This window comes from Silurus meridionalis, chromosome 17, assembly GCF_014805685.1.
Source record: "Silurus meridionalis isolate SWU-2019-XX chromosome 17, ASM1480568v1, whole genome shotgun sequence".
Lineage (NCBI taxonomy): Eukaryota > Metazoa > Chordata > Actinopteri > Siluriformes > Siluridae > Silurus > Silurus meridionalis.
Window position 1 is genome coordinate 9,724,201 of NC_060900.1, and position 27,847 is coordinate 9,752,047.

The following is a 27,847-nucleotide window of genomic DNA, read 5'->3' on the forward strand; positions in this document are numbered from 1 at the left end:
TTATAATAATCATATTTAATATTCTCTTTACACAATGATTACCTTAAAACACAGCCAAGAATGACTCAAAACAGAACTATTTTAGCTTCTTTAGTTAGGAAAAATGGAATAATGTAGAAACAAACCAGGTTTTGCATTGGATAGCCCCCCCCCCCTTAACTTTAAAGCTAAAACTGAAATAAAACATTAAGGTCATCTTCCAGTCCCCTGGAAACAGGACTGCAATTGAAGTAATGCACAAAACATGAAGTGGTGCACACAGTTGATGCAGTCATTTGCTTGTTTCAATTAAAACCAAGAAGCTGTTCGTTTTTACATCCATACGTGTTCTAATTATTATTTCTCTCTTCAGGAAGCAGAAGGGGGTATGTGAATGTAAAGCAATCTGGAATAACACAATAAGGGAGAAGCAGAGTCATGAGACAGAGAAAAAGAGAGAAAGAGAGAGAGAGTAGAGCAAGAGCAACAAATAGGCTCAAATGATTGGTTGGATAGATGGCTAAGACGCTAAGCAATACAGCGCAAACATACCTTACGCCTTTAGCTCTTTTTTTTCTTTTTCTTTTTACACGCAGTGTTGTGATCAAGGCACAGGAACTTCTACAAGTCTTTTCTTTCAATAAAGTACAAAATAATACATTTTGCAGTCTGTACAAGAATAATAGTCCAGCAATAAAATAGAGGGTGGGAGGGGAAGAGAGAACAGGAGAACAGGAAAAGAAGAACTGGGGAAAATGGCAAGAGTGACCAATAGGAAATACGGTAGAAGGAAACAGTATTCCATTGGCAAAAAGTCATCTTTACCTGGTGTGCATGTCTCTGTGTGTCTGTGTCCCCCCCCCCCCAAAAAAAAAGCAAGAGTGCTCTCAATCAAATTATTTGCATTAAATTAGTAGATGAAAGAAGGGATTGGGGAAGCGGAGTGGAGAGTTGCGATCTTTCAAGTTTATCGTTCCATAAGCAGCTAGCAAGTCACACGAATAGTGTCTCAAGTGTCCATCTTGTTACTGCAGCCTGTCCTGCTCTTCTAGCATTTGGTAAGAAATCATCCTTCTCTCCATTAGAGAGGACAATGGATGGCATGTAAAGCTGATCCAGCCAACTGAAAACTCAAAACACACTCAAGCAAAGTCCTGTGATTCAGGTCCAGAAGTGGGGCCATCACAAATTAGCTCAAGACTCTCGGGTACTGCAGGGGTCAGCGGTGTGTGTGGGGGTGTGTGTGTGTATGTTTTGGCACACACACACACACACACACTGATGAGTGGGTGAGCTGACAAGAAGCAAAACTAGAGACTGTAAGCTGTGTTTGTAGGAGTACAATTTTGTCAGGTAGAGCAATTTTAGATACGTCTGTACGCCAACTACTTATGTAAATGATCATATGACTTTGACTTTTAAATAAACTTTTGATTATGTCTTAGTCAGTATGTGTTTATGCAGTTAACTGCCTTGAAACGGAGCTGCTGCTTCAAATGGATACTGCATGATATTTGGTCCTCAACAGCATGATTTAGTGAGTGAGTGAGTGTGTGTGTGTGTGTGTGTGTGTGTGTGTGGTGTCAAGGGGCCCAAAGCCCACAGCTGTTAGACGATCCATCACTCTCAAACTCCACCAAAACACAAGATTTTCAAAAGTCTGGCTTATTTTAAAAGTCTGCCTTTGGAGCTCATCTGATCACAAGAGCTCATACTGGCGGAGGTGCATTCTCTGGATGATGTCTCGGCAGTCGTTGAAGACACGACGAATGTTCTCCGTGTCCACTGCGCATGTAAAGTGTGGGTAACAGTAGTGACGGCCGTCGCCGCTTGCTGTGCTGATCCTCTGAAGGGACAAAGGAGGAGGAGACGGGTAAATGACAGGAATGTATAATTCAGTCATTAAAAAAATAAAAATAGAAAAGATACAGATGGATACATGGCAGTGTTGTGTTTTTTTATTATTTTTTAAATTTTTATTTACTTAAAAATAAATACAATTTTAAAATCACTCACCAGGAACTCGTCCCGGATAAAATATTTCGCCCTCGTGACTCGCGGATCCTCTCCTGGCTCGGGGCTTGCTGAAAAAGTAATTTCCATGTAAATGCATATCCACAGGAAAATTGTGAAGTCAAAAATATTATTAAAAAAACCCTATCTATTCTAGCAAAAGGTTTAAGAATGTACCTTGGCTATAGGAAAAAAATAGCCTATTATTATGAAAACATTAAACTGAATTGTAAAGTAATGTTAAACTATTCATTATGTCCAACTTCAGCTTCCTAATCGTTTTATTGTAAAACAAGTAGCTTGCAAAGAAACAAGTGATCTTGCTGCAGTAATCACTGACTTTGAAAATTTAAAGGACAGATGGCGAGTTCCACCATGCCATCATTTCATTACACAGAAAACTGTCAAGCATAAATCAGAAAAAATATTACTTATAGTGCTTCTCCATGCAGCAGCACACCTCATTACACAAACCCAATACGACCCCATCCAAGTTCACGTGCCACTTTCCATTACAGAAATATACCCAATCACGGTGGAGGAGTTTCACTAGAGGCTAAAAAACTTGATAGGCATAGAAATAGACTACTACCCTTAAACCAGGGATCAGATCGAATGCTGGATTTATGTTGTACTGACAAAGTAAGGAACTGCCACAATAAAAGATCTATTTATTGATAATTACCTTGTCATTTAGCTTAATCTTTAGAGGAAACACTACATAATTTTTTGAATCAGACTCATTTGACCTCCTTTTATCCATGGCATACAATTATTCAGAGTAGTATTTAGCAGTAATTAGTTAAAGTTGTTCATCGCCATAGACTCCTTGTATGATAGGCGTGGGATCGAGGTAGCAAACCATAGACATTTCAGTTATGTTCTAAGCTTATTAACTACTGGTAGATTCATACATGATTTAATTTTAGAAGGCCTGCATGTATCTATTAACCCTTATCTCATTCTATTAATATTTGGTTTAACCTCAACAAAACGTTGCTTAGATTACAGTAATGTAAATTAGATTGCTTTTTTGACCAGCTTGCTTGTCTTACATTGTTTAAATCTGCCCCTATTTAACATCAATGGGTCGAAAATCTCATGTATTACTTTACAATCAAGAACTATTGATTGAATAAAGCGAATAAAAGCAGAACAAAAATACTTCTGAAACTTTGGCAGACCACTAGCCTACTGCTGAAAATTTCTGCCAGAGACATAAATCAGGACTGTTCTGTGATGACTATTCGATCAATCAATGGCCTGCACTATTTTGGCTCCACCCATACGCTGTAGAGCCAACACAGCTAACAAGAAAATCCTATTAATCTGAGGGTAAATAGCTACATTTGACAACAATGTGCCTAAAGCATGTCAGTGAATGTGTTGAAACATAGATTATGAAAAATATAAGGGTTACAGTGATTTGTACTGAAGTGTAGAAATGTTTGGATTCAACACGTGTCTCTGGATGGTGTAGTGCATATACAGTCTGCAATTCAACATCTATAATAATGCACATGATGATCTGTCTGCAGTGAATGGTATTTACTGTTCTTGCCATTTACTGGAACAGTATTAATGATATGGAACATGTCATGAGATGTATGGTGAATGAGTGTGTGAGCGGCTCTTACCGTCGTCTGGTGTGGTGTAGCGCGCAAACTCAGGAAAATATTCTTCAATTTTTGACTTTCCAGCCAAGACCTTTTCAGCTAAGAGGTCCTGCTTATTCAGGAAGAGAATTACAGAGATCGTCCGCAACCATCTTAAAAACAAAAACAAAGGTGGGAACAGAGAAAAAGAAATGTGTTTATCTGTAGAGCAGTTCATCTTTTCAAATACATTTGGATGCAATAATCTGTTAGTCGATTATTATTATTAGGGATGCACCAAAATAAAAAATTCTTGGCCGAAACCGAAAACCGAAAAAGAGGAAATCAAGGCTGAAAACCGAAACACCGAAAGAAATTGTGCCAATTATTATTACCATTGCATTTATGGCTATGACTGTGTACTAAACATACTAAAATCAAGGCATTTCAATTGCATAAATCAATATTAAAGTTTCAAAGAACAAATCAATTACAAATTGACGCATCCCATCTTGAAATTTCGGCATTACATGTTTTGCACATCGCTATCCGTGGGTCTTTCTCAGACATACTGAAATACGTCCACACCGCAGACATGTTGCTTCAGACATGCACGTGCAGGCCGCGGTTTCTGTTTGCGTCATCACAACAAACTGTTTCGGCCGTGTTTTTTGGGTGATCAAAGTCTTTCGGCCGAAAACCGAAAATGCACATTTGGGCCATTTTCAGTGGCCGAATATTCGGTGCATCCCTAATTATTATTATTTTTTTTTCATTTTGGCATTTGCCAAATAAAGGACAGACTCACCTGTTGTTCCAGATGTTTTTGAAGAGATTAAGTGCTTCTTGGAGGCGGTTGGTTTGATTGTCTTCTCGGATGACCATATTATAGCTACTGCTGGCCACTACAAAGATGATGGCAGTTACATCTGAGAAAAAAAGGAACAAAAATTGTAAATGTCATGGCATCTGTGGTGTCTCAGAAAGGTTTACTATATTGGTGTTGGATGTTCATTTGCATGGGTAATGTTTCTAACAGTATGAGTAACAGTAAATTACTATAATAGTAAATATAATATATACAATGAAAATATAAATGATATAAGTATACAAATCTAAACAGATTGTGTACATTTTGTGATTTTTGTAAAGTAGGAAATACAAAAGGCAACACATGCAATTTCAACAATATAAAATTACAGGATTAAAAAAATAAATAAAGTTAATTTTTTAGAAGAGATACTTGTCAGTTCTCCAGAACATTAGACATATTTACCATTAAAACACTGAATCCACTTCCGACGCTCATCTCTCTGCCCACCCACATCAAACATGCTAAGAGAAAGTATAAAAATTATTATTTAACATTATGCATTGTATTACTTTATGCACAAATTCCTTTCTTGCTCTGCCGCTTTTTTTTAATTTAACAGAATTGACCTTGAATCTGCTATGACACGGATCTGATGACACTGATTCTTGCAGGACATTTTTTATAAACATAGCTTTTCTAACTTTTGTGCAAAACCTTAGTACTTTTCTACTAATATAATTTTTATTAAAATTATCTTCATATTTCTAACATTATTTGTAATAATTATTAATTTGTTAATTTTTTTTTTTTATTAAACCCTAATTGAATATGCACTAATAAACTACATAGATAATGTTAGTTTATAATATTTAATCAAATATTTAATATTAATACAACTCAAGGAGGTGCTGTATCATGGCTGACCCTGCACTCTGACCCCCAGCTTCACAACAAGCTGGAAAATGCAGAGGAAGAATTTCACAGTACTGTATTGTGAAAAGTAATGGGCTCTTAGAAATAATGCCCTCAGGTGGTCATTCATATGCATAACTCCATGTTAGTGTTTCAGATCACATTCAGTACTTGAATCTGCAGCGTCTCTACATGAGCTTGCATCTGCAGTGATTATTCCCTTAACACAGCTTTGGCTCAAGAAAGCATTATGACTACACAGAACGCACAACAAGAAAAGAGGAATTTGTTTGGCACTTTGAGAAAACTTACTGGAAGTTTACTTTGTCCACCTGGAATCTTGTCTCAAAAATCCCAGACGTCAGAACTCTGCATCTGAGCAGGTCCTGGGGGGGGGGCACAAAAATGTACACTTTTAGTTAAACTTCTGTTTTACCGATGAGACAATGTGGTAGTTGTGTCTGCTAGATTAGAAAATACGAATGATGTGAAAGTATTGATGTGAGAACTTAATTCTTCCAGCAAACTATAAATATAGAAGACTACTTCTCTATCTGTATGCCATTCACAAGTATTAGAAAAACATAATCCATTTATATAACATGTATTGCTATTTGCTGTTATTATACATCAAGTTCTTTCGATTAGTAATACAATTTATTTATTTATTTTTTTTATTATATAACCCCCTTTTAATGGTTTTGGCATAAATGTTAAATTTGTTCTTATAGTAATGCTAAGCTAAACTGTAGTAAACTATGAATTATTTTTGTATGCTTTGCTTTTTTAGACTCACCTGGTCAGATGGTGTGTAGTCACTTAGTTTCACAATGTCTATTTTGTCTAAAAAGCTAAAAGAGAGAAAAAAAAAATAAGCATGCTGAAAAAAATACAAACCCTGGATCTTCTTAGATAACAGTACAAACGACATCTAAAAGCCAACATCAGCACACAATCAAGTACAGCCAATCAGATCTGATCATGGCGCCTTTTTTTCTCTTGTGAAAAAAAATAATAAACCTACAATATTGTATTAAAACCCTGAGTTTTAAACACAGATTGTTCATTTAAAGCCTTAAAAAAAAGACATTTGTCTAACTTTAGGGCTAGAATGTTTAATCGCTAAAAGAAAGCCAGGAGATGAAAACAAATCAAATGATGAACACTCAGTGTGCATCATTTTACAGATACTTACTACTGTGCACAGTCGATCAGTTGATACTCATTGGAACGCTCATAACAGGCCTTCACTCCATCATCCTGCCATAGCTTTTTTGCATTCTCATAAAATTCCTGAAACAAGATGACAAATTAGTCATAAAGAAATGATAAAATATACTGGAAAAACATCAATTACATTGAAAAATAACTAAAGGTCAATGATTATTAGTAATTAAAAGCGGTTCATTTACAATTAAAAATAAAATTGAAGAAAGAGAAAAACAAAATATTAAACGTTAACATTATATTATACATATACATCCATATTTGCTAAACTGGACTCCCAGATGAAACATGCTTCGACCCTGATCATGTGTCTGCAAAACACAAGACACAAAAAACACAGGCCTTATGGCCATCATGGCCTTTTACACAGCCTGCTTGTCATAGGCCACAAATTGGTCCCAAATTAAAGCTAAACATATTGGCTAAACGTATTTTTTTGTTAATTTCTCTTTAAGACATCTTTCTTTAGGTATTGGGAATTTCTCATAAAAATAAAAAACTTTACACATTTATACATACACCAGACATACGGGGAAATGCATCCAAGTCTCTGGACGCTAGTGGTTTTATTGTTCATTTTCATTCATACATTTTATTCTCTGTACAAAACTGCACCAACTAGACAGCATTTCAAGTGTTTCTTTCTTTATTTATAATGATACCTATAGTAATGGAAAACAACAAGAATCAAACCAAGAAATAATGGCAAACTCATTGCAGCTTTGCTCAATTAATTTTGCACGAAGACAACTTCTTTAGGCTGCTACTGTTAGGGTTCGCCACAGCAGACCATCCGTCTCCATACCCCCTGTCCACTACATCTGCCTCTTTCAAACCAACTACCTGCATGACTCTAATCTGTCCATCCTCGTCACTTCCAATGAAAATCTCAGCATCTTCAGCTCTGCTACCTCCAGCTCCACCTCCAGCTCCACCTCCAGTCTTTTACTCAATGCCACTGTCTCTAAACCATACAACATAGCAGGTCTCACCACAGTCCTATGAACTCTTGCAAAGTGAAGACTCCTGTCTGACCTTGTCTGTCCACCTGCCCATCACCACTGCAAACAAAAAAAAGGGCTCAGGCCCGATCCATGATGCAGTCCCACCTCCACCTTAAACCAGTCTGTCATTCCTACTGCACACTTCACTGGTGTCACACTGTCCTCATACATCATCTGCACCACCCTCACATACTTCTCTGCCACACCTGACTTCCTCATAAAATACCACGACTCCTCTCTCAACACCCTGTCATCCGCAATGCAACTCCATCTGACCTTTTCACTTCTTCTTGCGTCTGTAGTGCTCTTCCTCTGCATGAAACCACAGTTGCTCGCAGATGGTCTGGCTTATACTACTCTTTCCCATCATTTCAGGGGAATGAAGTTGATCAGTCACACCATGAAGTTACTGCAGGTCTGCACATCTTCTGTATTCTTAAAAACCGGTACCAGCACAATCCTTCTCCATTCCTCAGACATCCACTCACCTTCCAGAATCCTGTTAAACAATCTAGAGTAAAAACTCCACTGCCATCTATCCACTTCTATCAGTATGTCATCTGGGCCAACGACTTTTCACTCTTCATAGCTTAATAACCTCCTACTAATCCTATCCACTTCACATCATCCAACCTTCTCTCTCTCTCATTTTCCCTCATTCCGTAGCTTCTCAACACACTCTCCTCACTAGTCAACACATTTCCATCTCTATCCTTTATTGCTCTAACTTGTAGCACATCCTTCCCAGCTAGGTCCCTCTGCCTGGTCAATCGCTACAAATCCGTTTCTCCTTCCTTAATTCCTGTAATGCCTAATTCCACCACCACACCTCGTTGTCTTTTCTTTTTGCAGATGTCACACCAAGTACGTTTCTAGCCGTCTCCCTTCTCAGGAGCTGTAGCTGCCCAATCCAGCACCTCTTCACCACCACCACGAGCCCCTGTCTGACCTCTTCCCTAAATCTCACACTACAGTTTTCCTCCTTCAGTTTCTACCATCTTATTCTTCTTTTAGTCATCATTCTGCTCCTCTTCTTCTTCACCTCCAAAGCCAGCCTGCAGACAACCATCTGATGCTGTTTAGCTAAGCTGTCCTCTGCCAACACCCTGATCACCTTCAGGTTGCATCTCCTGCATAAAATATTGTCCACCTGTGTGCACTTTCCTCCACTCATAAGTCCACTTATATGATCCTCCTTCTTCTCAAAATATCAATTAAAGTTTAAAGATAGAAATAAAAAAAAAACCTAATATTTCCACAGTTGCTTTATATATTTATTGCTCTTGCATATCTTGCATTGAAAATAATTGAATTATGGTAGTGAGCTTTTGGGACTCTCCTGCTAAGTATCTGACCCTGAAGACTATGGCAGCTTGGAGCACTTCAAGGCCAATGAAGACCCCTGAGGCTGGTAATGAGCATGGAAAAAGAAAAGCACAACTGTTCATTAACCTTCTCCAGTTAAATCTCTTAACAACTCACTTCACACATACAGACAATCCCTATGGATCTGACTGAAATTCAAATGTCCCTCGCTGCATCTTAACTGTGACTGGCTGCTTCTTAACTACAATATTATACCCAAAATACAGCAATAATATGTTCTATACTCTCTATTAATCCCCATAGGATAAGATGTGGTGGTAATGAGTGACTAACAAATGTATTCATATAAAAAAACACTATTCTTGAAATATGCTGAAATAAGTAATGAAACAAGTCCTCAAGTAACTGAAGTAATTGGAATACAAAAAAAAGAAAAAAAATTGTTTAGTCCATTAATTACACACGGAGGACTGTGTTTCCCCACGGACTATTAGTACTGATGCACCTCCTGCTAAACTGGAGCGCTCTGGACAGGTAAACACAAGACGCTGCAGAATTAAAAATTGCGGAACATGGAGAAAACAGGCAAGGGGCGAGGATAAAATTCATATGGAAGCCCGTGTCTGCCACATTAAAAAAGTTTGCCTAATTCCGACTTTGTTTTAAATCGCAATTCCATTTTTATTAGTCAACCAGGCAGTGTCACCCCCTCTGTAGTGCCAGAAAGCTTTACACATTGGAAATGAAATGGGCCACAATCAATAGAATCGCATGTATCAAACTAAGTCCCTGATCCCTGGAGAGAACTCTGATTCAGGCCAAAGAAAGTGACAGAATGTTTCCAAAGTTTGGGATCATTTCAAACTAAAACAAAAAACCAAAGTGTGTATCCTCCCCCCCTCTTTATTACAATACTTACACGTGTGAACTCAAAGTTCTTCTGATTAGATAAGTTGGTTATGTATTCAATTCTTCGCTGGTTTTCAGGACAGGCAACCTGGACGGGTGGCGCTAGAGTAGTCATAGCAGCAACTATAGTCTGAAAAAGAGAAACAGATTAACATGTTTACCAGTGTTACCACCATAAATGCATTCCTTTGCAGATGAGTGAAGCAAAGTAACTTTATACAAGGCCAATTCTATATACCAAGCAAACACGCACTCGATAAACCTACAGGGCATATTAAACTTTAAAACATTAAAAGAAATAATATGGCAATACAGAAAGACAGAAGTACAGTAAGGTCTAAAAATTAACTGAAAATGCAGCTTATAGACGTGCGGCGTATTTATGTTGAAAAATGTGTCTGGAAATTACAGTATATTTAATCTAACAGTGTGTCGTCTAAACACATCTTTCTATAAAAGGGCAAAAAAATCTGACATTTCGTACAAAGGCGTTAACATGGACATCTCCATCTATTTGTTTACATATAAAATAGTGACCCAGATAACATGCAGCAGATTGAATATTTAACTGGTCAAGACACTTTTTTTTCAGATTTACATAAAAAAAAAATAAAAAGTAAACTTTTTATAAAAGTAATAACACATTTGTAGTGTGGTTTCAGAATGTTGAACACTACTCCTCTTGCACACACACACAAAAGATTTAAAAGTTCATACGGGTTTTCCCGCATTGCATGTGCATCATTCACACCATAAGCAATCACTTTCGTTAATAACCAATAAGCTTCCCGACCTCTATGGCCTCTTTAATGTTGTTCTTAATGTCTTGAATCTTCAGTTTCTTCTCTCTGCAATCAAAAGAAATTAAGACAAACCAATTATTAGATTACTGTACAACATGTAAAGAAGAAATTTCTATAGATGCACTTGAAAACATTGTCCTTTTAATATATGCATTACTGTAAACACACACACACCATGCATTCTAGTAAAACATGATGAATTTTCAGCATGTTTCACAAATAAAGGGGGGTGGGGATCATTATATGGTTACGCAACCGTTTGTTTTTTCCTGACAAAATTAAGAAGACTTAAGGAACTAGGTACATTTCAAGGGTGTAGAATTTTGCACTCACAGTAACCCATTCAAACTTGAAACTGATGTATTTACTTTCTTTAATCAGATGGTTGCATAGAGTTAAGAATCTAAAAGACATTTCAAACATTTCTGCAAGACATTCCATGCTGAACTGGAGTATACATTTTTTTTTAAGGGGTTTAAAGGGGTGGTGGGACAATGACACTACATATAGCCAACGAGAGAGAGACACACCCACACCCACACCCACACCCACACCCACACACACCTAACTGTGTAAACGTTTTAGGCAGTTGTGGGGGGAAAAAATGCTGAAATTGTGAGATTTTTTTATCAGTTGACAATTGGAAAGTAAATAAACAAAAAAAAAATCCAAATATTTAGTGTGATTCTTACTTTTGCACACTTTGTATAATTGCACAAAGGCAGGGATTTTGGTGAATCATATTTAGGCGTATGATTAGCCATTTATACCAAGCAGGTACTAATCAATTTTAATGTGTGTCGGTTGAAACACAATCATTAATTAAAAAAAAAAAAAAAAAAAGGAGGCTTAAATATTGGCGAGGAACAGCCAAACTCTGATACTAAGGTGAGGTAGTGGGAGAAAGTTTGATGCCACAGGACATACACCTTGGCAAGACTGAGCAAAGCAACAAGACACAAGGTGGTCAGCATCAAGGTATACTGCATCAGCAAAGTTTCTCCAAAGGTAAATATTTTAAAGCAGACTGAGGGTTCAAGATGTGCTGGTCAAGCTATTTTAATAAAGCACAATGAAAAGGGGGATGTTGAGGACTGTAGACAGCGGATGGCCAAGGAAACTTAATGCAGGAGATACAGTAACAGAAGTAACAATGCTTATTTCCCTTGACATCGGTGGATATCCCACAGTCCCATCAGCAAAGAACTGCCACAAACAGGTGGGAATTTGGTACAGCCTACCTGCTGAATTCCATCAAAAAAAAACAATACAAATGGTGAAACTCGTATATATTATATAGATTAATCACACATGGACTGATTTATTTAAAGTGTTTATTTCTATTAATCTTAATGATTATATCTTACAGCTAATGAAAATCTTATGACCAATACATTTTTTTTTATAATAATCATAAAAAAATAAAATAAAAAATGTTTATCTCAGAAATGTTGGTCCACTAAAAAGTATGAACATGTACAGAACTCAATGCTCAGTCGGGACTCCCTTTGCATGAATTACTGCAGCTGGCGTGTTCTGGAATCCCAGGTTGCTCTGATAGCGGCCTTCAGCTCTTCTACGTTGTTGGGTCTGGTGTCTCATATCTTCCTCTTCACAATACCCCATAGATTCTCCACGGAGTTTAGGTCAGGTGAGTTTGCTGTCCAATCAAGCAAATGGATACCATGGTCCTTAAACAGGTATTAGTACTTTTGGCAGTGTGCGAAAGTGCCAAATCCTGCTGGAAAATGAAATCAGCATCTCCATAAAGCTGGTCAGCAAAGGAAAACAAAGTGCTCTAAACCTTCCTGGTAGACAACTGTGCTGACCTTGGACTTGATAAAATACAGTGGACCAACACCCACAGATGACATGACTCTCCAAACCACCACTGACTATGCAAACTTACACTGGACCTCATTTTCTTTCATCTGAAAAGACAACTCACTGAGCAACAGTCCAGTTCTTCTTGTCCTTTGCCCAAGTAAGACACCTCTGATGTTGTGATGATGTGTGGTTTAGGAGTGGCTTGACACAAGGAATGAGTCAGTTGTAGCTGATGGATACGTCTGTGCGAGGTGGCTCTTGAAGCATTGAGTCCAGCTGCTGTCCCCTCTTAGTAAATCTCCCCAAATTCTTGAATGGGCTTTGTTTTACATTTTTCTACCACATTTTTTCCTTCTATTCAACTTTCCAATAACAGCCAGCTTCTTTAGGGATGACCTTGTGCAGGGTGTCAATGATCATATTCTGGACAACTGCCTGAACCAGACTGAGACACCATTTAAAGGTTAAGGAAACCTTTGCAGGTGTTTGAAGTCAAGTAGCTGAATAGAGTGCGACACCACGAGGCTCCAATATTAGGCTTTTTCACAATATTCCAATTTTCTGAGATACAGAATTTTGGGTCTTTATTAGCTGTAAGCCATAATCATCAAAATTTAAATAAATAAACCCTTAAAATATATCAGTATGTGTGTGGTGAATCTATATAATATACAAGTTTCACTTTTTGTATTTAATTACTAAAATTAATGATATTCTATTTTATTGAGATGCACCTGTTCTTGCATTATGGTAGGTTACAGACAAGATACTGCTTGTTTCTTCTTTACTAATTTTGTGTTTTATAAATTCTGTCGTAAAACAGTCACACAATAACTGATATATATAAATAAATAAGACTATTAGTACACTTACTCAGCATTGAAGCCATTAACATGCAGAATCCGCATCTGCTTGACAATAGTGCTCTTCCCAGACTCTCCTGCACCTATATTGAAAGAGAGAGATTCTGGTCAACAAAAAATAAATAAATAGATGACCATTTAAAACAAATTAAGCCATTATTGATTTATGCCTACTAAAGGTCATTAAATGTATATATCCGCAAAAGTGCATATATGCATGCACTTTTGTTTAAATAGCAGAAAAACATTACTTTTGCAACCACACAATCATTTAGGTCACGTGTTGCTTTGTATCAGTAACTGGAGAAAAGCCAGTATCAGGCAATGGGACTGTTTTTACTTTACAAGGCTTCTAGCAATTCCAAATCTGGAACTCTCCTGAATGTACAGGAAATCACACTCAAGCCTGAGTAACATATGCTTGAAGAATCCTTAAAAAAGAAGAAAGTTTTGAAGCAGACAGCAGGTGGTGTGGTGAGGGAAAATCCCTCAACCCCTTTGAAAGGTACTGAGCTAGATTGCAGTGAACGTAAACAGATAACATTCTCTGTAATAAACAGCTTGTGGTGAGGTAAAGGGGGTTTACTTAACCACACTAGCAGCACTTAAGCGGGTTTACTAGCAGTCTAGGTGGCAAGGCTAGTGCTGCTACTGAACAGTGTAAATCCCCCCTGATTCAAACATCACCACAGGAAACTGGAATATATGGTTGAAACTTTTTGAAGATCAAATATATTGCTATAGTATGGACCGTAGAAGGGCCCTTGTTCTCATTCTCTACACTATTTTTAAATGCGATGGTCAAATATCACAATGATAGAACCCTTTTCTGATACACAGTATACTTCAGAATAAATGAAGAAATAAATAGAAAAACTTATTTGGTGAAGCTGTTTAAAATGAAGTACCATAACCAGTGCTACTTATAAAAAAAACTTTACAAATAAAATCTCAGAAAACGGATATAATATTGATATAATCATTCTGCACAGGCCTGCGGTAAGAAGAGTTTTGATGAGAACGCATCCGTGTTTTATTACAGAGAAAGCATTTGAGAATTTTGTCAGACGGACTGGAATATGTGCAATTGTCCTTTACCTCATTATTTCCTTGCTATTTATAATTTTTCTTCATAGTTTACTGTTGAAAGTACATTGCTGGGAGACAGATGGTGGAAAAACACAAGCTTGTGCAACGGCTAGATTGCCTAAAAATTCACCAATTGTAGTGCACTCTATAATAGCAAAGAGATATTTTCAATGCCAGCTGAGACAAGCTTATTTCACACCGTGTACACTCCATAACCGCATGCTAAAAAATATGAACCGTCAAAACAAAACAAAAAAACAAAAAAAGCTAATAAAAGAACTTTTGCAAAATGACAAAATATAAGAGCTATTTCTTGTTTAGAAAACTGAGTAAACAGTTTTCTGGCCATTTAGAATCATGTCAATATCACCACATTGCTGCCTCATGAATGTATTTATTAGTATTGAGGCACATGCAAATATAAAATAAGGAGTTCATTCATCTCTACGATTGCACTTAACATCCAGTGAGGAAACCTAGCAAACGTTTTTTTCCAGACTTTTTTTCCTTCCCCCCAGATTCCCCATCATTTCTTGATTATTGGAAGTGGTTACTATGGAGCATGCTGCACATAACCTCACAAGCCCACAGTATGATACAACATGCCATCATCTTATCAGGTGCAATTACTATTGCTTATTGATGATGGTTTCGTTTGGGGCTTTAGACGGGTGAAGGATCCAACAGCATTTTAGCATATTATTATTATTGCAGAGACCCAGTTTTAATTATTAATCATAAAATCAGGAAACAAGGCCAGGAACGCTTGTAATACGCACACATTCTCATACAACTCAGGTGCTTGTTCTGTGTTGAACAATGGTTGAAATACGTGCTCAATTCTAGTATATTCAAGTTGTTTCACTTTCTTAATTCAAACCCCTGTTTACATTTTATTAGCAAACACATTCCACGTGTAGAAGGCGGGTACAGGTTTACCAGCCTGGCGAGTACAGATAACAGACACAGTCATGCATCAGAGAAAGATTGACCAAGTTTCGTATAAGATGCAAAGTAGGTTAACAGGAAACATACTTTAAACCAACTTTATGATAAAGCAGGCTATTTGTCATAAAATATTCTGTCATGTGAGCTGTAACAAACTTGTTTTTTGTTGGCTTTATCTCTAAAACTAAAACTGCTCTGAGACAATGTTCATTGTTAAAAGCGCTATACAAACAAAAATGAACTGAATAAAACGGAACAAACATTTACATTTTATCCTTCCACACGCCCTCCTTCAAAGCACCTTCAAAGGGTTAGGAGTGAGACTTTAGCGACATATTGGCAATACCAACCAATACTCAAGCTCGATTCTGACACATGGTGACGTTTGAATGCACTTTTAGCCTTGTAAATCGCTCGCAAATAGTTACGGTTTTACTTCAGTTTTGCACCAGTGCTTTTATAAACACTTAAAGTGACAGGCATGACAACCATAAGCTAATAATTCATGCTTCTATGCCGGTATGTTTACAATCTCGCCTAGGGTCAGAGTTTGATTTCATTTTGCGTAACAGAGTTACAGTAACAAAAAATAAATAAAAACCTTTTGCAACATTGTTAAATAAATCATTTAATCAAGCTGAAAAACTGGTTTAACAAATAAATTGATCACAGCTTATCGCGCTTTTTGGGTTGCTTCTTTTCAGGCGAGTTAATCAACCAACACAAAGGGACTGGCCAAGTACATCAGAGCTTTCACTTGCCCAGTAGACAGACTAATGAATGCATGAATGAATTAGTAAAATATTACTCAGTATTCACAAACTGACTTCTTGTCCGACATGAAATATTAATAATACAATTTGAAACCATGGGTTGTCCCATCTGTGTTCTTACTAAGTACACTGAATAATTAGCATAAATTACATTTACAATACTTTAATCTAGTGTTAGGCAAATAATAAAAAAAAAAATCTAGCAAAATTGAAAGGTCACTACACAGCACTAATATAAATGCTATGTTAAACACTTATGGCATTCTGTTAAGCATAAACTGCACAGACAGGTTTGAAGTTATTGTTACGCCCAGGGTAGGGTTGAATTACACCACCCAATGAAAGATTCTTTTGCTGGAATATAAATATTCATCCCAAGACAATACTGTGGGTAACGAAATAAGGCTGAATCTTTATGTTGATTCGGCAATGTTCCTTTTTGTGTGCGTGTGTGTGTGTGTTTGCCATAATCTGATTTCATTCGCATGCTAAATTTGTCTTTACTTCCTAGTTTTTGCCACCAAGTTAAAAAAAGAGCAATGTTATGCCATGGTTAGGTTGGTCTTTAGTCTCTGCCAAAAAAAAATAAAAAATAAATCATGTGGACCAAAAATAGCCAACCAATAATGACAGGAATTCGCCTCTAGTTATCTGCTTATCATTTTCCCTGGTGTGTACACGTGTTCTACATTGTAGGCAACAGTACAGGGAGGAACTGTTTTTTTTTTAGCGTTTAAAACAATTAGATTCACCTTATTCACTTCTGCCAGGATCCCTGACTAACTCTGGTGGCATGCCAGATTTGGACATATAGACTGTTGGTGCATTCATCGTTATTATTCCTTTTCATTAGGTATTTATTCTAAAAGTAATATCTGCCATCAAGTTAAGTCCAATTCCGAAGCTCTTCAATTGACAGTGTTTCCTTCTTAAATAGGGTGTAAAACACGCGCTACCTAGTGTGTCACCTCATGTACATGAGAATAGAATCTGGGATAATGCAACAAAAAATACATTTAAACTCCCTATTCCTACATCTTGTATCTCCTTTCACTGAGCTGTACAGTGTGATGGAAAAGTCATTATTAACTAACTTTGGCAATAACGCAAAGAAATGGCATTTTATTACTATTAAAAAGTTACACTTTTGCAATTTGCATTCAACACCATGGAACAAACTGTTTAAACGTAGCAGATCATTCGGAGGGGGGAAAAGGTCATTAAAAGTTAAATTTCTTGTGGAAAGGTGTCTTTATTTTTCAAGTCTCTCTCTGCTCTTTATCAGTAGTTTAAAATGATCAAACAGTTGCAGTTGTGTCCCCAGCACATGTGGTTCTCTCTCCTGCATGATAGATCACAATGTTGCATTGCCACACCTGCATTGAGATTTACCAACAAAAAACCTTGTAGGAGTGTGCATTTTTTTATTTAATAACATATATAAAGCTTTACAAATTGCATTTAAAGCAACCCTTCATCCTTAGTATCTACTATATTGAGCTTAGAATTGCTGTGATTAAAATTATTCACTTGTCTTGAATTTCAGGAAATGGAAACAAAATCTTATTCCGATCTGGATCCATCTCAAAAATTGATTTTTATAGATATATATATTTCTACTCAGTGATAAAACTCACATCCAGTCAGTAATAAAATGACCACAGGAGGAACAAGTTTATTGTGTATTGTATTTTCTACAAACCAGAATGTCTGCCATATCTGCATCACATGACCATATGACTGTATAAAAACTACAGCTCCAATAGCATTTTGAAAAATATAGTAAGATGATAAAGTATTTGAGATGCATCCATTTTGTTTTGCTTAGCTTTCTGGGGGAGTTCATCGGGTCACAGAGAGTTTAATTGTGTAGCATACACATCAAACAAGGATAGCATGGCAAGTCACAGATGCATAAATCTGAACAAATTTTCAGTCAACAGACGATTGAGTATTTTGGCAGAAAATCTAAATCGGCCGTGTCGGTTGCAAAAATAGATGTCTGCAAAAAATACAAACATGGACAAACAGTCAGGAGAAGTGGAATTCCAAGTTGTGGAGAACCACCTCTGTGGTCGGTGCACTTGATTAACCATTCTAAATATATATGTAGTGTAATGGTAAACAAAAATAAACTGGTTTCAAAAGGGCTATGATACGGTTTTAAAACTGCATCGACTCAACAAGTATGATTGTTGATAACGAGTGTGTGTGATGTATTCAGAGTCATAGAACTAAACAAAAGCGGTACATTATATAAAGTATGAATGCAACAATGTATCTTTAAATCCTTTGTTCTTCACTGCCAAATATGAATCTCAAACAACTAGGTAATTGCTTTAATAAGAAGAAAATATTTGCACTTTTATGAATGTGCAATTGAGGGTTTTGATGCTGAAATAAATACTGTATTAGCATCTATAATACATACACTATTTTCAGATAAGAAAGCAAGAATAAAATGTTCTCTCAATAACAATTTGTCTAGATCTTGGTGGTTGGACCTCTGCTCAGAAGACCATGAACTCAAATCCCTGGGCCCCTGAGCAAGGCCCTGAACTGCTTCACTGTCAATGAGATTATTGTAGATCGCTCTTGATAAAGGCATCTGGCAAGCGCCATAAAACTTTTTTTTTTTACGTTTAAGAAAAAACAGCTTCATGCACTACAGTCTCTGGAATATACTCCATATTCCAGCACGAATTGCTGCAACTATCTGCAAAAATATTCATACCATTTTTCTGGCTTCCGGGACGCTGTTATTACGAGAACGGCCCCCGAGGCAAATCACTGACACCACGTTCGTTTGTTTTTGCACATCAGACTGCGTGCCGCACCGAGAGTGCTATGTTATTAAATTATATAATTGGATTTAATTAATACATTCATATTAATTTCCTTTAGCACACTTTCATAATTCAGTTCTGTACAGTACTATATTATATGAAGGGGTTCCGTATATTCGGACTATAAGCCGCTACTTTTTTCCTACGTTTTGAACCCCGTGCCTTAAACAATGAAGCGGCTTATTTATGAATTTTTCCTTGGTTTTTCCCGGTTTCACAAACTTGAGGCCAAAAAACTGAGCAACATAAGATTAGACCAATTACATTTCCGAACAGAAACAAACAAACAAACAAAAAAAGAAAAACGCACCTCACCTGTGTTCTGAGCTGCACGGCTTCCGGAAAAAAAAAGTTTTTTTTGTTTGTTTTTTTTTTAAACGCACGACGATGCCAAAAGATAAACTTCCGAGAGAAACAGTTGTGAAAGGAAGGAGGAAGACAGTGAACAATGACTTACTTAGTAGGCTACTGTTTAGATACAAGCCGTTGTAACGTGTTGAGTCAGGGTGACGGGAGATCATATAAGCACAGACAGGTTTCCAAAACTCGTGCTTTTTTATTTTTCTTGGCAACAGCGTTACGGGTTAGTCAAAGAAACTTAGAAATGAGCATCAGAAAATAATAAGGACATAATCCCCGTCTTGAACACACGCAGTAATACTGGAAAAATGCGGCGGCATGCTATTCCCAAAATACCGCTATGCTCTTAAAGGAAGCGCAACATATTTCACCCGTTAAACCGTGTGTAACGTGTCTTTCGTTAAAGCCTGTGTAAAGTTCATTAGTGTAGACACCTGCGGCTTATAGACAGGTGCGGCTTATTTATGTTTAAAATAAAAATATTTGTAAAATTCAGTAGGTGCGGTTTACGATCCAACCGACTGGTCGGTAAAATCAGTCGACCACTACACCATATTTTACAAAAAACATACAGTGAGCAACTGCTCTGTTGACTGTAATGGCCAAAGACAATGAGATCACACTTCTACCATTCTGGTGTTTCATGTGAATATGAAATGAACCTGAACCTGCATGATTCTAAATTTCTCTTACACAACCCGACTATTAGAAAATTGCATGAATGTACAGATGATCCACTAGCTATAAAGAATATATACTAAACAAATGAAAAATGATCTATTTATGGTGATGTGACCAGTCTAGTGGAGGTTCTTTTACTGTTTTAAGCGACAGTAAATGTGAGGGGGAACGCTAGCAAATCCATTGTGCTAATAAGACAATTATACAGACACAGAAGTCTTAGATATTAAAGATGGTGTAATAATTAGAGCCAATTAGACAAAAGCTTTGCAAATCAAATTAAAATATTAAACAAGTCTGTTCATAGACTTTAACTAAAACACAAAAAGAAACATTGTGTAATAAAAACCATATAAATAACCATGAACTGAGACTATGAGTTTGCAATGTGATCATGATTCAAAACAAAAGTACTCTTTTTTTCACTAGTGTATCTAAAATACTTTACAAATTGACAGCAGACAATATAAACTTATTTGAATGACAAGGTGTTAAAACGTGTTTTAAAACATTGTTATTGAATATTACCTGCATCTCATAAATAAAAGATAATAAAAATCAGTCTTGGACATGTGTTAGAAAGACTCCATTGACTCTCTTCTGACATGTATTAATTTATTTGTAAACATGTTTTAATACTCCTGGTGCTAATTAGTTGCTAGGTGCTAGTCAATTGACAGAATGTAATGCAGCTACAGTAAAGGGAAATAATTTGATCCTCTGACAAAGAAATGAACAGTCTAGAATGTTTATGGTAGGATTATTTTAACAGATATTATGTATTATTATTATATATCAATCAATTTGTATTTGATTGAGTGAAATAAGTATTTGATCCCCTACCAACCAGCAAGAATTTTGATTCCCACACACCCAAACTATTCCTGTGCCTATTCCTGTGCCTCAACTCATTATGTGTATAAAAGACACCAGTCACAGAACCAACCTCTTTCATTCAAACCTCTCCACCACCATGGGCAAGACCAAAGAGCTGTCAAAGGACATCAGGGACATGATTGTAGACCTGCACAAGGTTGGAATGTGCTACAAGACCATCAACAAGAAGCTTGGTGAGAAAGAGACCACTGCCGGCACGATAATTAAAAAATGGAACAAATACAAGATAAGTCAATGACGCTTGCTCTGGAGCTGCATGCAAAATCTCACCTCAAGATGATTCTAAGAAAGGTGAGGGATCAGCCAAAAAATTGCACGTCCATGATCTCAAGGGAGCGGAGACCACAATCACCAGGAAAACCATTGGTAACATACCAAGGTCCCTCTGCTAAAGAATGCACATGAACAGACCTGTCTAAAGTTTGCCAAAGAACACATGAATGCTTCAGAGAAGGATTGGGAAAATGTGATGTGGTCAGATGAGACCAAAATTGAGATTTTGGCATCAAATCGACTCGTCGTGTTTGAAGGCAGAGAAATGCAGAAAGAGCCCAAGAACACCATCTCCACTGTCAAACATGGAGGAGGAAACATTCTGCTTTGCGGCTGTTTCTCTAACTTCTTCACCGTATGAACAGGGTCATGCACTGTAGAATCTTGGATGAAAACCAATAAACAAAAACATACGGCCAAGGCAACAATCTGATGGTCTTGTAGCCCATTCCAGCCTTGTGCAGGTCTACAATCTTGTCGCTGACATCCTTTGACAGCTCTTTGTTTTTTTTCCATGGTGGTGGAGAGGTTTGAATGGAAGAGGTTGGTTCTGTGACTGGTGTGTTTTATACACATGACAAGTTGATATTAGGAGTTCTTTGCTAAAGGGACAGGGCTGTGGGAGAGAATTCTTGTTGGTTGTTATGGGATTTATTAATGAATTAATAAAATGTTTTAAAATGTTTATTTGTTTTATATTCTGTCTCTCTGATCAAATAAAACTACCATAAAAATTCTAGACTGTTCATTTATTTGTAAGGGGGTAAATTTACAAAATTTACAGGAGGATCAAATAATTATTTCCCCCAATATATAAACCTAGTAAAGTGGCATCACTGGCTAGAGATCTGTTAGGCTGCCAGCATAATGGTCTTAATGAGGATATTAAACATGAAAGCTGACCCTTAAAAATTTGATAAGTTTGACCATAGAGCACAGATAGAGAGCTGAACCAACTAAAGCGCTGCTGCACTGGTTCCTTCAAGCGCATATACAGCAAAGAGTAAATCTGAACTCGGCTAAAACACACGGCTTAATATTTGAACCATATGACAAAATGCACCTTCTGAATAACATTTCCAAGTTGTACATTGTCTTCAGCCCATCCTACAAAAAAGGTTCACAGTGGAGTTTCTCCTCTCTACTTTAAAATGAGAATGTGTATTCCCTTTATATCATAGATGCACACAATTTTCCCTATGAAAAAGTAAAATAATTCAACTTGAGGGATGTGGGCCAAATAACTCTGCTCAAAATAATATATATATTAAAAAAATCTGTTTAACTGAAGTAGATATAATTTGAAAGCTCTAGGTTAATGAAATGTATAGTCCAATGTGAATCAATCCAATTTATTGCTTATTATTCAAAGTTTTTGCAAATGGCATTTTCTTCTCTTTTCATACATGGCACGGCAGGCTAAATCAAAGGACACCACGGGACAACTCTTGCCCGTGGGCTCTAGTTTGTGCATCTCTGTTATAAACCACTGAACCTAACAATTATAACACTGATCACTAAGTTCTCAAGCTTACTGGCTTGTAGCTGACAAGAGACAATTCTCCAACAGCACAACTTAAACTTAGGGATTAGGAGATGTCATATCTGTGCTTCAACTTTAAATTTCTAGGTTTAACTAAAAACCGGCAGCTGAATGTGTTTATTAGAGGGACTGGGCATTCAGGAGAGTCACGATTGAGACGGCTTGGTCACGTGCGGAAGAGGGATATGGAGTACAAAGGTAGAAGAGTGCTGAGGATGTGGAGGTGGTGAGGGAAGACATGCATGTAGTTGGCTTGAAAGAGGCAGATGTAGAGGACAGGGGGTATGGAGACGGATGATCCGCTGTGGTGACCCCTATCGGGAGCAGCCGAAAGAAGAAGCAGCAGCTGGCAGCTGAACAGCACTATGGGTTGGAAATAGTTAAACAAAACAAACAACCCAACAAGCAGATGAACGACTTTTAAATGTAGAAATTCAACTCTGAATTCCAATGTAACATCAATCTTGAAATAGAACACATGAATTATGGCTGATGTAAAACTTATTCAAGATGGATTTGTGCATTAAAATCTCAAGAAATCGGCACCAATAAAAAGCCATTAAGATTTGTCTGAGCGTGTCAATAGAATGTGTTCTGCAATGGACAAAGACTAAAGTAAAAATAATTGTAAAATTATTGGAAACATGTTTGCTAACAACAATATACAGCACGTTTAGAGCAGGTGTCTCACTCTGTGCCAATTGTAGTGTTGCTATGTCTTTTGCAATTACCTCATGAGAAGGAGTCCAACTTTTCTACTAGTACACTGATTTTAAAATATATTACTGAAAAACAGACTCTAATCAGACATGGCACCTAACAGCAAAAGGCTTGCTGAAACTGTGTTTTGTTACAGGAAACAGAGTGCTTACTGAATTCTCTGTCAAACACTTGAGCTGTTAACATGCCCAAAGCAGCTCGTCCATTTCTTCTGCAGAATGTTCTCAACTGAAAAGCGGCTTTCTATGGTAGACCCGCCCATGATCATGTTACGCTGCCCAGCAGCCAGTGACACAAAAGAGGTCTGACAAAGAGGGGTGTGAAAATAGAAATGGACGTCATTAGTTGCTCTCTAATTATGTTATGATGTTTAAGCGTGACAATGCCAATACTCATCACAACTGGTGGTTAGGGCGTGATTCTCTTTAAAACATAAACCACTAAAATAGAAAAATAAAACAATGCTAACCCTTATCTACCTAAATAATCTGACAAGAGTCTCATACAATGTATAAGAATACACTGTATTCTTGCCATAAACCTGATTACTAGGTCACTTTTAACACAAATTAAAATGTTAATGTAAAATTTTATCAACATTTCATTCATTCATTTAGATTTTTGGCATTTAGTAGATGCTAATATCAAGAGTGACTTGAAAAAGTGCTTTGAAATCTCGGTTAGTAAATAAAATCACAATACTAGACTACCATCAGATCACTATTCCTTCATATTTAGGGTAACCATCCTTACAGGACACAGTAAGATCCAGAGTCTATCCTGATGCAAAAAAAGCCACAATCACGTTTTCTGCCTTGTATCTATATTAAAGAAAATCCAGCAGGCAGCTACAGCATTGATTCTTAAACATTCTTGGTAACATATACCTGTAAAATAAACTCCATCTTCCGGTACATATTTATAATCATGACCATAGTCAAACTATTAAATAGCACATATTCAGTCAGCTGTTAGAGTGATTTGGCTTTTCCCCCCAATCCTCCACTCACACAAACTTATAAAGGTTGCATCCAAGTGAGTTTTGTTTGGGTTGTTTCTCTTTAGGATAAAACCTACTGCAACAATTATAAATCAAAAGCAACAGAACAGTCATACTCTTGGACAAGAGAAGAGTGGATCACAAGAACCAGCGGGTTATCAGTGACATTAAACCTGATATGGGGAATAACAAGCTGAAGTCTTGTAGGTCTAGAAAATGGAAAACCAACTGAATTTGAAAACAATTTGCCACTATAATTATTACATCTCAAAACGACGTGTAAACAACGAGATCGTCATGGTGCGCTCAGCCAATCATCAGACACCGGAAATTACGTTTTTATATATGTAACAAAACATCCACTTTTTTCGACATGAGCGGTACAAATGACAGTTCAGGCTAACAGGTTTACGGTGTCCTAACAAGGGTTTTTTTTTATTAGTCAAATAATCTGGTAGTAAATAATATAACATTAAGACACCGAGCGGAGGCTGTAAAAATATAACAGTGACATCTGTAAGTAAATAATGGAGACACGAGCCACGGTGCATCCAGCGCAGGGCTGCATCTTACCAGTTCAACCAGAACACACCCACATGCCGATGCATGTCGCGCGTTTCCGCTCTGTCTGGCCACTAACGCTATTCAAATGTCACCACTATAATCACACGCGCGCGCACGCGCACAGCTGTGACACACCGTAGGTGTGACAGCGGCATTCCAGCTGTAAAAGTCACCTTTAAGTGCTAATTTAGCCAGCGATCACCTCAGTCCCGTGCCTGACACGACCGAGCCTCAGAGCCACACACTTTCCTATACAAGGCTCAAGAAAAAAAACAGGGCGAATGCGATCAAATGCCAAACAGACGCCGTCGAGGCCTTCAAAACAAACAAACATTTCCCCTTCTTTTCCTTTCAACTCACCCAGTAGTAGCAGTCTGTGCGTGGCCCGGTAAATCTGCTTGTCTTTCTGAAGCTGTTTCTCGATTTTCTTGTTCGCTTCCCGTTGCGCCTTCTCTTCGTTCCTCTGATCCTCGGTCTTGCTGTTGCCCAAGCAGCCCATCTTTCCCGCGGAAAAGGAGGTCCAGGGGAAATGTGACGGCGTAGAAAAAGAGATAATAAAGAAAGAAAAAAACCAAAAACAAACGAACAAGCTTATTCTAGTTGTGCTCGATCCACGAAATGACTCGCACTGCTGAGGACATGTGGACTAGACATGGTCCAAGTGGTCGCGATGGAACCTACAGCCTGCCTCAGTGACCATTTCAGCCATGACATTGATGTATGACTAACGAGTTCATTCTGCCTGTTTTCAGAGCTCTGAGTGAAAGAGGAAAACCAGTCTGATTTGTTCTTTCTATTGTTCGTTCTATAGTTCTTTTATAATAAACAGAAATAGGCCACAGAGGTTTAATTCCCCCGGATAGACGCTAACGCTCACGTCCTAGACCCGCTCAAAGACGCGTAAGATCCATCCAGTGCTCACTTGAGGCCTCCACCCTCAACTTTCCAACGAAGAGCTGAAGAAAAGACGAGCTCATGTCACGAAACGGGTTTTAGCCAAAGCAGCGGCTGAAAGAAACAACTCGTTGCGGTTTCCTGGAGCGCTGACACACACATCCACACGGCTCCGGTTCGCTTTTAAGCATTTCAGCACAGCGAGGCCCTCGTCTCGTTTCCTACACGGAGCCCGGATCCACGCAAGTGGCGGTCGTGTAGCCGAGCTAGCTGGCTAGCAAGAAATTATTTTAGCTACAACTCTGCTTTTTCTTCGTGCTTTTCTCGTTACATACACAGACATAAGAATCACAAAACATGTCCCGTCGTGTTTAGGAACAATCCTAAATCCGTGGATTCGTTTTGAAAATGAGAAGAACTCAATTTATGCTCATTTTTTTTTCGCCCGTTTCTGCGATGGCGGCGTCTGCTGCTGTTGCTCCCCCCACCCCGCTCCGATCCAAGGGGCCTTCGTTAGTTTAGCTTCTACTGAAATTCAGGGTCTTTCTGTCCTTTCGCGTTGGAAAAAAACAACCCCCAAAAGCCAGGAGTCCCAACCCCGACACGCTCCAACAGACCGAACGAGGGGGATGTGTGGGTTTTTAAGCGGCTCTCGGAGCTCGGCGCTGCCAGCCTCGGCTTCGGGCTCTCAGCGTTCCGGAGGAGCTGCGCCTCCTCGCGCACGTGCAGAAGGCCGGTTGAGATGTGAACCCGCCCGCGCGCGCGCTCACTCGCTCTCTCACATTCCTCCACGTTGTGCGCGCGAGTCCCTCGGCGAGCTGCTGCCGCTGCCCCGGTGACCCATACAATGCTTTATTTTTAACGCTAATTCTTTTTATTCCCCTCTTGTCCCGTCTGTCCGTCTGTCTAGCGTTCTCGCGCTCTCTCTCTCTCCGGTCTCAGTCCGAGAGCAGGGCAAAAGCAATCTTTAGGCAGCAATGAAGAGGTGGGGTGGGGCAAATAGGCTCTCACGGAACCCTGGGAACGGAGCAGATCACATGACCCTCCGGAACGTCAGCGACGCTGAAATCGCGGGGAAAGAGGAGGAGGAGGAGGAGGAGGGGGAGGAGAAGAGGCACGAGCGCGACTTCCCTCACACGTTAAAAATGTCCCACTCGCGAAAGTCGTAATTACGACAAGTTGTATTCCCGAATCTGCAGATCTAGAATTTAGAGAGCATGCGTGAGTTCTCTCGATTCTCATTCTTCCAATCAAATCTCTTTCTCTTCAAGACGTGCAGCGCCCCCTATCGTCAATAACTTTTTTGTTTAATTCCATTGCTAAAAAGAAAGTAGCGAACGTGTGTTTTTACTACAAGCACATTATACGATTTTTTTCCCCCATAATTTTTTAATAATTTTACATTTGCATGTTACATACCAGGCCTAGCATTAACGTTCCTTTTGCATGATCTAAACATGCTAGCTATACTCTAGCAGCACGTGAGCACCAACTATCTTTGCTACTTCCTTCAATGCTTTATTAGTCATGATGCCTTTATTCAGCAGTAATAAAAACATATGCATACCTTTATAGGATTAGGAATGATAACAAAAGGGTGAAGCGTGAAATATGGGTAAATGATAACAATGGCACAGATGATATATTTATTAGATGTACCATAGGAAGAATATATTCATTGCATTTATTGCTTTAGGCCAGCACAGGCCAAAATAATAAACACCCAATACCAGATGATCCAGTACGAAAAGCATAAATCATCTGACTTTCCTTCTCTCTTTGACCAATCAAAAACGCAGACAAGGCACCAGTTAAACATCTTTTCTTTTCATCAGTGTTCTCTTTTTCTGAATCATAGCTAAACTGACATCAGGATTCTATACAGCTGTTACACCTCAGTCTAGAATTAGGACGGATAACAGAATGGTGAAGTGTGAAATATAGGTATATAGGCTACAAATGATATGATATACTGTAAAAAAATATA

General features: G+C 38.0%; 1 protein-coding gene across 1 annotated transcript; it reads right to left on the bottom strand.

Moving 5' to 3' along the window:
- On the bottom strand, positions 1-26,935 carry LOC124399393 (guanine nucleotide-binding protein G(s) subunit alpha-like). Its single transcript, XM_046870250.1, has 12 exons — positions 25,327-26,935; positions 13,283-13,355; positions 10,573-10,627; positions 9,790-9,909; positions 6,509-6,606; positions 6,110-6,164; positions 5,626-5,699; positions 4,864-4,922; positions 4,396-4,516; positions 3,630-3,760; positions 1,996-2,063; positions 1-1,825 (listed from the first exon to the last, which is right to left on the bottom strand). Exons 1-12 carry the CDS (start codon positions 25,463-25,465, stop codon positions 1,679-1,681), a joined length of 1,140 nt encoding a protein of 379 aa, XP_046726206.1. The 5' UTR covers positions 25,466-26,935; the 3' UTR covers positions 1-1,678.
- Between the last annotated feature and the right edge of the window lie 912 nt (positions 26,936-27,847).

Bases quoted from the DNA above. Each gene is read 5' to 3' on its own strand.
- LOC124399393 (XM_046870250.1), bottom strand. From the start codon at position 25,465: ATGGGCTGCTTGGGCAACAGCAAGACCGAGGATCAGAGGAACGAAGAG. The intron at 2,064-3,629 runs GTAAGAGCCGCT...TTACTTTTTCAG, and splicing joins CTACACCACACCAGACGACG to CAAGCCCCGAGCCAGGAGAG. The intron at 1,826-1,995 runs GTGAGTGATTTT...TTGTCCCTTCAG, and splicing joins TTATCCGGGACGAGTTCCTG to AGGATCAGCACAGCAAGCGG.